The sequence below is a fragment of the Rhincodon typus genome, unplaced genomic scaffold (assembly GCF_021869965.1).
Source record: "Rhincodon typus isolate 14 unplaced genomic scaffold, sRhiTyp1.1 hic_rhity00003399, whole genome shotgun sequence".
Taxonomy (NCBI): Eukaryota; Metazoa; Chordata; class Chondrichthyes; order Orectolobiformes; family Rhincodontidae; genus Rhincodon; species Rhincodon typus.
In genome coordinates, this window is record NW_025969037.1 from 2,545 (window position 1) to 13,711 (window position 11,167).

At 37.6% G+C, this 11,167-nt stretch overlaps 1 protein-coding gene across 1 annotated transcript in view; it reads right to left on the reverse strand.

Annotated features, from left to right (window-relative positions):
* Positions 1–227: 227 nt before the first annotated feature.
* Positions 228–11,167, reverse strand: part of LOC125481747 (COMM domain-containing protein 10-like) — a gene marked incomplete at its 3' end in the record, with an annotated part of 14,930 nt that continues 3,990 nt past the window's right edge. The window contains exons 2-5 of the mRNA XM_048593654.1: positions 8,984–9,074; positions 5,496–5,606; positions 1,069–1,224; positions 228–338 (exon numbers count right to left, since the gene is read on the reverse strand). Of these exons, the coding sequence (XP_048449611.1) occupies positions 228–338; positions 1,069–1,224; positions 5,496–5,606; positions 8,984–9,074 (469 nt within the window). The remainder of the gene's footprint in view (positions 339–1,068; positions 1,225–5,495; positions 5,607–8,983; positions 9,075–11,167) is intronic.

Below are 11,167 nucleotides of genomic sequence, written 5' to 3' on the forward strand. Positions count from 1 at the left end.
AAAACAGAGTTAACGTTTCGGGTCCGGTGACCCTTCCTCAGAACTGAAACGTTAACTCTGTTTTCTCCTTCACAGATGCTGCCAGACCTGCTGAGCTTTTCCAGAACTTTGTTTTTGAACACTGAAATATATGTCTGAATAGTTACAGTTGTATAATGCAAAACACTCAATTAGTATTTCAAGTGTTTACAATTAGCATTTCTGTTTATTATATTTGGTTCATTTACCTCAGAGTTGTCACTGTTGACTCCAAGCTCAAGAACAGCAAGAGGAGACTTCACTTTGGCTTGTGTTGAATGTCCCATTTCAAGGTTAAGACAGAACCCAACTTTTTCAAGCTGCAAATATGATCACATTTAAGATGTTTATGCAGAATAGATGTTTGACATTAGAATAATAATTCAGATTTCTGTGTCTGCCTCCTCTATATCTCCCACCTTGGTCAGACTGTCCAGCCCTACATTATAATCCTGCCTGACTTAATAAAGCAATTGGCCTCACCTAAGCATGTGCAATACCACAGAAAATTTAATAGAGGCCTTTGTTCTCTTTGCATGAAAGAGTTTGTATTTCAGCATACAGGGAATTAGCAAATTAAGATTATCCAGCTTCCTAATGAGCTCAATGAGACAATTTTTTTTTATGTCAAATTAAATGGAAAAGAAATTTGTGTGTCATGTAAAACAGGCTGCTGTTTATTCATACCCGTCTTGTGCAATTATTGAAGACCAAATTCACCCCAGTAAGCTTTCATTTACAACATATGCTAAGAAAATGCAGAATAGTGATTTGGACTTTCATTTACTTCTCTGCCCTAAAACTGTAACTTAAGCTAGGATCTTTTAAATTTTTTGATAGAACAATGCCAGACGTTTTGAAACAAGTGATGCGAAATTAATCATTTGTTTCTCTGCTGTACATGGCGGCAATAAACGGTAACTACTTCAAAGCAATTCACTGCATGTGAAGTACATTTGAATTTTTGAGAGATATTTACATACAAATTCTTTCCTTTCCCACGAAAATCCCAGCACTCGAATTAATTCTGATCTTCTCAACTTATATTACCTTTTTAGGAGCAAACGTATTCTGCCTCAATTTTTCAACAACATCTTGGCCCATACTTGTCCAGGCCTGGGCAAAAGCTTCAGCCTTCTCTTGACTCAGGTGAATATTTTCCAGTTGTTGTTGAAGAGCAATGGGTTTCATGTTGTAATAGGCTGCCTGATAACAGACATACAAGTAAAGTGAAAATTCAAAACAGAGACGAGTAAGGCACTGCAGAGATAATTCATGATTTCAAAAGTAAAGTGGACCAGTACTTGAAGGAAATAAAATTGGAGAGCTACTGGGATAATGTTGTGCAATGGGATGGAGAACTTGCATCGATTTAATAGGCAAAATGACCTCCTTTCTGTTAAAACCGATTCCACAGATTTTTGAGAACTTTTCAAATAAATAGTTGATGGAAGTGCAACAGCACTTTTTAAAAAATATTTCAGCATAGACATGATTATTTAATTTACAGATGCTGTTATTCATCACACCGAAGCCAGCAGAATATCTAGACTGATACAACCAATGCGTCCAATTGCACTTAACCTAAATATTAATTAATTAAATGCCACACACTTATCTACAATAGCAGAACAGCTCTTTTAGAAATTGCACCAAACACCATGAATGCTAGTTCTGGGCAATGGTTACTAGTTAAGACGAGATTTTGAAGGAGGTGAGATTTTTCTCTTGAGAACAGTGGTATTAGTCTGAGAATGGGATATGACATCAGTTGACCAACAAAGATCATCAAGGAATGATGGGTACTTCAGGCACATTCCATTCAGAACTGGGCGTAAAAGATTATGGCAACAGTTGATCGTATCAGATTTAAAGAAAATGCAGGAAATTGTGCAAAGGTTGGTGGCAGACCAGAAGATTGGACAGAATATAAAAAACAGCAAAGATTGACTAAAGATGAATAAGGAGGGAAAAATTAGAGTAGAAAGCTAGCTAGAAATATACAAAAACAAAGAGTTTCCATAGATATTTAAAAAGGGAAACATTAACAAAGTGAATGTTGATCCTACAGAAAGTGAGTGTAGGGATATAATAATGGAAAGTAAAGAGATGGTAGATGATATAAACAGGCATTCTGAATTTGACTTAATCATGAAGGATGCAAGTTACATCCCAAAAGTAGTTGGGAATCAGCAAATAGAAGTGAGGGACAAACTAAAGAAAATTACTATAGCAGAGAAGTGGTATTGAGCAAATTGCTGGAGAGGCAGGCTGACAAGTCCCCAGGTCCTGATGGGGTGCATCCTTATCCTAACTCATTGTAGCCACTTAAAAGTGGCTAGTGATAGTTAATGCAGTTTTTTTGATTTTCCAAAATTTCGAAGTTTCAGGGAAAGTACAATTAGAATAGAAAATAGCAAATACAACTCTTTTACTGGGAAAGGTAGGGAGATAAAAACAGGAAACGACAATCCAAGTGGCTAAATAACCATAATAGGGAGCATGTTAAGTACTGTGTTTAGAGTCAATATAGCAGGGCACTTAAAGGGCAAGGTATTTGGGCAGAGTCAACACAATGTCAAAAGGAAATCATGTTTAACCAATTTATTATACTTCTTTGAGGAAGTGGCATATTTTGTGGATACATGGAAACCAACAGATGTACTGTACTGGAGTTCCACAAGGTATTTGATAAAGTTTCACATCAAAGACTATTCCGGAAAATGAATGGTACATGGATAACCCACTGATATGGATAGAAGATTGGCGACCTAACAGGAAATAGACAGTAGGCATCCGTTGATAGTTTTCTGGTTCACAAGATGTAAAAAGTGGTGTGCGACAGAGATCATTGCTGAGCTACCACACTTTACAATGTATATGAATGATTTGGATGAAAGGACTGAAGGTATGGTTACGTGCAACTGATGACACAGAGAGGTCTAGAAGTAAGTTGTGATGTGAATGTAAGGAAGCTGTGAAGGGATACAGATAGGTTAAGTGCTTGGGCAAAGATTTAACAAATTGAACGTTATGTAGAAAAATGTGAAATTGTCCATTATGGTAAGAAAAAAAGAGAAAAAAAATCATCTAAATGTTGAGAGATGCAGAAGAATCTGGTGTTCTAGTGCACGATTTGTAAAATGTTAGTATGTATATACACCATATTGCAAGGGGAACTGAATATATAAGTAGGGGAAGTCATGCTTCAGTTATAGGGCATTGATGAGACCCACACCCACTTCTCACCTTTACCCTCCAACCACTACATCTACAAATATTTCTGGTTGGAGTAACATAGATTTATACTGTCCAGTCTATAAGTTACAGTTTTGTCAACTTTCTCCTCACTATTTACCGGAATGCTGCCTGGGTGGACAATTTGAGCTACAAGGAAGCTTGGATTAGTTGAGGCTGTTTTCCTTGGAGCACCAAAGCTTTAGAGGGGACATGATAGAGATATTTAAGATTATGAGGGGAATAGATATGTTGGATAGGAAGGTACTTTTTCCATTAGTACAGGGTCAATAACCAGGGTGTGTTGATTTAAGTTAAGAGATAGAAGATTCAAAAGAGAGTTAAGGACAATTTCTTTTCACTATGAGAATGGTTGGAATCCGGAACTCACTGCCTAAAAGGGTGCTTGCTCAAAAACTCTTATATCATTTGCACTATATGTAGATTTTCACTTGCAATTCTACATCCTCCCAGACTATGGATTATGCTGAAAAATGGGATTACTCAGATCTTTGTTGACTATTTTGGAAACAATAAGCCAAATGGCATCTTTCTACACCGTAAATGTCAATGAGTCTCTTATCAATTCATCTATCCATGTTTATAATATCACCTCCACCCCATATAAATACAGCTTTCAATGTAACCCAGCCACCACAAATCTGACAAGATACTTTCATCTACCTTTTTACCTCAGTAATATTTCAACTGCAGATTTAAAACAGAAAAAAAAAGTATCTCTTACATTTTGATGAAATATATTGTCTGAGTTGCCACTTTTACTTTATTCATTAAAATGCTTACTTTAAGAGGTCCCATGTTTCCAACAAGCTTGAATTTGATATATTTTACAGAGTGGCAATGTAGTGAATTGAATCTGGATTTTATTTTCTGAGTATTTAGGGAAAATTCCCAGGATGTTTTGGCATCAGTGGTAATTTACACTGATGGAAAATTTTTGTCTAGTTTCTGACGGTTTCAGTCCTAAAGCTTTCAAAATTATTTGGAAAAACTGTATAAATAATACTTACACGCAGTATTTTGGGAAGTGTGTCAACCAGTGTGGGTCTCATTTCCTTGTTAACTCGTTAATTACTAAAAAAGTTGCTGTTATTTTTTCTACTAGAAGAGCTAAGGTGAAAAATATTTGCTTTGAGCATCCTGGGTATTTGCTTTTGAAAACTGAGCACCAGCATGAACAAAGATTCATCCAACTCTCAAATTTCTGCAAATTTCAGAATACTAAAGTTACAACAGGCATGTGACATTTTTCCCAGGAGAACACAGACTCAACATAAATTAAACCTGAATAAGCTGAATTAGTCCTCTTGTTTTTAAGAATGATTTAAGGTACAATTTGAAGAGGAAAATGCTGGAAGCTGAAGCTAAAGCTAAATGTTAGAGCAATACTGCTGATTATGGTATTAATACACTTTGGAAACTTCGGTGCACAATCCAAATTCAGTTCAGGCAAAGTCATGAGTCTCAGCAAATGTATAATCTGCAAGACTGAAGGTTTAGGAGAGATTGAAATCTTCAGATAGTTTAGGGATATCAGTCACAGCTTTGTTGAGGTGAAACTTGTCTATCTTTGACAGGTAACAAGGTGTAGAGCTGGATGAACACAGCAGGCCAAGCAGCATCAGAGGAGCAGGAAAGCTGACATTTCGGGCCTAGACCCTTCTTCAGAAAAAGGGTTTGATAGGTGTTTCCTGGTGTAATTTGGTTCCAATGACCAAATAAACTTCTTGCACAGTTTCTCTAGTTATACATTAACCTGCCTTACCTTAATGCCACTTACTCAATAGCAGGCGGTACAGAAAGAAAAACATGAGAACGTTTGTGGTTAGCAGTTAAAACACAGAAACTTTGCAAGGAATCATTAATTTTAAAACACCAGATAGTTTTCAGAAAAGGGCTTAGAAAGTGTCAGGAATTCTACTGTCCTAATTTTGGGAACTTTAAATGCTCAACATTTGGCTCACATGAATGATATCGCAGTTCAATCAGTAATCACTAGCCAATTCAACGTGTGTTGACAATTTACACAAACTAAACTCCACCATTTTAAACCATAATATACCACAAGGTGAATGGTTTATTTTCTTTACAACTTTTATAAAATGCAACATTATTCAGTGGAATGGTTTTGTTAAGACCTTGAAAACATTAATCAAAACCAAGAAAAGGAAGGTGAGCAAATCCAAACATTTATAAAATGCAATTTCATATGATTTCACCTGTTCCAGGATAAAAGATACAGTTTCCAGCACCAAACGGAGATCTTGTTTTTCCAGAGAGAGTGCAGCTTGTAGCTTTTCCTTCTCTTCTTCATTAAATGAATGTTCATCCTAAAACCACAATTAATAAGAATTGAACTAATACAAGAGGTTCTAATCAACACTGTAAAAATATACTAATAAAATATACACAGAATTAGTTTTGAATGGCACCTTGTGTTGCAAGAACGCTCTTACAAAATTAACTTCAATTCCAACCAAAATGAGGTGAGACAGACCACCCTAGAGTTCTTCAGTATCTGAAGAGTTGAAAACAGTGCTGAACATTATGCAGCCAGTGAACATCCCCACTTCTGACCTTATGATAGACAGAAAGTTGTTGATGAAGCAGCTTAAGATGTTGGGCCTGAGTCACTAGGAATTCTTGCACAGATGTCCTGGAGCTAAAATGACTGACCTCCAGCAAGCACAACATCTTTCGATGTACCAGGTATGACTCTAACCAGCAAAGATCAACCTGATTCCAAGTGACTTGTTTTGCTAGGGCTCCTTGTTGCTACATTTGGTCAAATGCAACATGGGTATCAAGGGCGGTCTCACCTCACCTCTGGAATTCAGCTCCTTTGTTTGAACAAAGGCTGTAATGAGGTCAGGAGCTGAGTGCTGCTGGTGGATCCCAAACTGGGCATAATGAGCAGGTCATTGCTAAGCAAGTGCTGCTTGATAGCATTGTTCATGACATCTTCCATCACCTGACTGATAATTAAGAGTAGTGATGGGGTGTGAATCTGTTCTGCTTTTGTGTGCGCAAGTGCACCACCATCCCTTCGGTGTCAAAATCCTGGAATTCCCTCCTTAACAGTATTTTGTGTTTACCTACAACACACGAACTGCAGCAGTTCATGGAGGATACTCATCATCACTTTAAGGGCAACTATGGTTCACATTATATGCTGGCCCAGTCAAAGACAACCATATCCCTTAAATGAAATTTAAAAAGCTACTAGGGTAGCAAAGAAGTTCAAGGGTAACAGTGGGGCTGAAATATTACATTGGGTGGATCAATAGTGGTGGGATCCAGTCTGAGGGAGACAGGAGAGGATAGAAGGTATATGCCTAAAGCCAACATTTGGACTCTCGTTGCTGTTAGAAGACGACTTCTCCTTTTACTCTCTCCCATCGCTCCTTATTATTTTTTCATATTCCCTCTGAAATTTCTATATTTGGCCTGGTTCTCACTTGTTTACTCAACCTGACATCTGCCATATACATTTTTTTTTGCTTTGTCTTAGTCGCCACCTGTTTTGTTATCCAAGGAGCTCTGGTTTTCTCTTTACCAATTTTCATCTCTACAAGAATGCACTTCAAAAATACTTCTTTAAAAGCCAGTCCACTTTTCTGTTTGAGGTTTGCCCATGAATCTTGGTTATGATTAGCGAAAGATCCATCTCATTTCCTTTAAATTGGCTCTTACTGAAATTATTCAATATTTTTCTATGGGTTGTTCCTTAATTTTTCCATAGCTAACCCAAATCTATAATTAAATAGATATTTCAATCCCTCACTCTTCATCCCAAATGTTTCATTTAACTGACCTCATTCCCCAGAACCAGATCCAGCAATTCCTCCATCCTCATCGATGATTTTGACCCACTCATCAAGAACATTCTCCTGAACTCACCTCAGAAACACTTCTGCACTTTACACTAGCTATCCTAATATAGAACACAGTAACCGTAAAGTTCCCCATAACTATACTCCTTGCACTTCTCTTTAATTATCTTGTAAACTTGCTCCTGCACATAATTCCAAGTAATTGGTACAATAGTACATCTATTATTTATTAACTCTAAAGACCAGTTCAAGGGCATCCACTTTTTTTTCAGCGTAGTACAATATTTGGAGATATTACAATCTTGTGCTGTCTCTCCCAATCAGTTATACACCTTGCTTACCTTCTCTGATGTTCCCACCCTGCCAAAGTAGTTTAAATCCAGTCCAACATCACAAGTATACAGCCCACAAGGACACTGCATCCCAACCAAACAGGACCACCAAGTTATCCAGGTACCCAGGAATCTAAACTCTGCCCCCTCTACAAGGACTCTAATTATTCATGTACTTGCTCTATCCTCCTATTTTGTACTCAGCAACTCAAGGCACTGGAGGTACTCAGAGATTACTACCTTTGAGGTCCTGCTTGCTAGCCTCCCCCTGGCTCCGAAGAATACCGGTTCCCTAAAATCAGCCAGCAACATATGAACCTTTTAACCAATTATGTTACTAGAACCATTATGCTGGCAGTCTACTCAACCTGTCAGAGAACTCAGCAGCTGCTCAGTGTCACCTTGAAGGCATTATACATCCTGCATTCACATACACAGCAGAGAGATACCAGCGTGCTCCCTAACTGTAGGCTATATAACTAAGCTATAAGAAGATATTAAACAAGGTAAGATTATATTCCCTGGAAGTCAGAAGGTGAGGAACTAGCTAACTGAGTCTTCAAATGTTAAGGAAATTTTTTTGTGATGTATAGAAACATCTCTGCTATTTGAGAACTCCAGAACACACTCATGGTACAAAAATTAGAGCAGACCTTTCACGAGTAAAACAATGAAACAGTTCTTCAAGCAAGTGATGCAAATGGCAATTGATGCAAGATCAAAATTCATTTTAAGGCAGTTACTCAAAAATTATAAGGCCCATAGGCTGGAGAGATTGTGGCACATTAAGAATGGTCCAGGCCAATCATCTGGGGACAGAGATGCAAATCTCACCACAGGGATCTAAAACAGTGGCCCTATCTTTTGTCCAGAAGGTTCAGGTTCAAGTCTCATCTGCTCCAAAGGTGTGTTATATCATGTCAGAGCAGGGTGATTGAAAAACCTAAAAGCTCATGGAGGGGGCTCAGCGGCCTTGGGTCAAATCCCATCTGCTCCAAAGGTGTGTAATAACACGTCTGGACAGAAGGTTTAAACATATCAAAAGGCCCATGGGACAAAGGTGGGTATAAAGAGTTAGGTCACAGAGCAGCCATTGAACTATGAACAGAACAGGCCTGAGGGGTAAATGACATTATCTTAGCAGTTTTTCAGTATTTTCTGTTTTTATTATTAGGAACATTCTTTACTGATCAACATACATATGAAAATAAGTCTGGTTTAATTAAATATTAAAAAGACAGTGGGAACGTAATATTGTACATGACATCAAGAGTTCTAATTAGTAATGAAGGGAGGAACAAATATATCCCAAAATTAGAAAAATCAGTTTTTTTTAAATATAAAGCACCCATTCTGTTACATGGACTGAATTATGTTGTTATTTAAAGTAAATCGGGCCACACTCAAAAGCAATCCATTTGTAAAGGGAACTAATACCTTTCAAAGTATTATTAGCTCGTATCATGACAGCATTAACATTTAGTTGTTTCATTGTGATAGTCTGCTGCCATATAGGAAACATTTCTATTTTTCATCAAGTACCTTCAAGTGAAGTTTCTGAAGAATGCGAGACAGCAGGCGGGGAAATTTAGCAGCATCGATTCCATTGATTAACACTACAGCTTGCTTTATGCTGATCAGAGAGAAAATGAGTCAGATGAATAACTTTATTCAATTTCTACATAATTTCAAAAGGTTGATCTAAACAACATTAAAACTAAGAATTCAGTTCAGTAATAAGGAAATACTATATATTAAAATAAGTGCAGTTTGAAGGGGCACCCCATTTCCTGAGATGCTATTTTTTGATAATCCACCAAGCTGAAGTCCCTGATCAGATGGACATATTGTTGCTGATCAGCAATATTCAAAGAGGAGCCAGGAATTCTCCCAGAGTGGAGCGGGGACGGTCAGTGACTTGCGAGGCCAGTCAGACCACATGTGGAAGTCCCTGCGTTGAGCTACTGCAATGTAATGTTTATCTGACTGTAATGCTTATCCTTTTAATTAAGTCTTTGATGTCTTATTTCTAACTTATACTATGAATCACTGTAAGGTAATGCAACTTCTTTTCCTTTTAATTCTTCTTTTTATATCTAAGATTTGTACCTAGGTACTTTGTACCCAAGATGGCACCATGAGAGACAACATTGTAAGCTTTTCATTGTACCCCTGCACTTCAGTACGTGTGACAATAAAGGATATTCTATTCTATTCTATTCTATTCTACAAACTTCAAATGTCAAGAAAGTGAATTCAGCTTTTCAGGTTAAGTCTATGTCAAACTCAAAGTTCACCAAACCATAGATCATATCAACATTTCCCAGAGAACAAGATTATAAACAAGTGATCTTATGACCCATCAATAAGCTGATACTTTGCTTTCATTCTATAAGATTTCAAACACTGAAGTTTTGTTGTTCAAATTTCATTGCAATAACACTGGATTACAGACAAGCATTGATGTGGGACTAAGCACAAAGTGCTAGCACAGGCATCTGTACATTTCTATGATACTGGAGGATTAACTACTTCTTCAAAAATAGTGATGCGACTTTCTAATTACAAAATCACCAGTCACTATTTTAACAATTTGTCGGAATAGGTTTTTACTTCATGGTTTATTTGTCTGTTTATTAAATACTATATATTATCGAAACAGGGCATATCTTAAAAGTAAGGGGGACCCATTTAAAGATGAAGATAGAGATGTGGAAACATGTTGCTCTCAGGAGGCTTGTAAGCCTTTGGAATTCCGTTCCTGAAAAGGCAGTGGATACAGAATCTTTAATTTTTTTTAAGACAGAGCTAGATAGATTCTTGATTATCAAAGGGACGAAAAATTATTAGGGATATACAGGAATGTCGGATTGAGGCTAAAATCAGATCAGCCATTTTCTTACGGAATGAAGAGCATGCTTGAAGGACAGAGGGGTCTAATCTTGTTCCTTGTTTGCGTTAAAACACTCTTACTCACAGTCACCACTGGCATCCTTTGTAATTATGATCAAGCAATATTACTTTACCTTCTTTATCAACATGAAAACCATTCCCCTCTAAGTTCAACTTCATTATTCAGCTCAATAAGATAGCTCTTACTGGTGGAGCTTGCAAATGACTGTTCATAGCCAGAGGTTTCCATGAATATCTACAATTTCTGCATCGACACTGTAAATACAGACAGACTCCCGGCAATTGCACCAAAGGATCTTTCCTTCATTCCCTTCTCCTGTGCTGGCTGTTAACATCGTCTTCCCCCATACATGGTGACAGATTTCCTGCTGGTCAGACAGACTGTCACTACGCCAGCACAAATAGGAGTTTGGGGACTCTGAAGAATAGCAGTTCCGAAGGAATTTTCCAAGAAATTAAAATATTCCTCTGGGTTATTCCTTCATGCCCTCAAAGTGTCCATAAAAATTGAACAGCACTGATAAAATTAAGTTAAAATAGTTAGTCAGGAAATGGTAGACTATTAAATACGTACTCTAACTCCTATGTAAGTATTAACGTGACCCCATACTTACCTCACACATTCCCAACTACACATTCCCCAGAACACTTGCAACCCTCAAGACATTGAGATAACAAGGTGTAGAGCTGGATGAACACAGCAGGCCAAGCATCATCAGAGGAGCAGGAAGGCTGACGTTTCGGGCCTAGACCCTTCTTCAGAAATAGGGGAGGGGAAGGGAGTTCTGAAATAAATAGGGAGAGAGGGGGAGG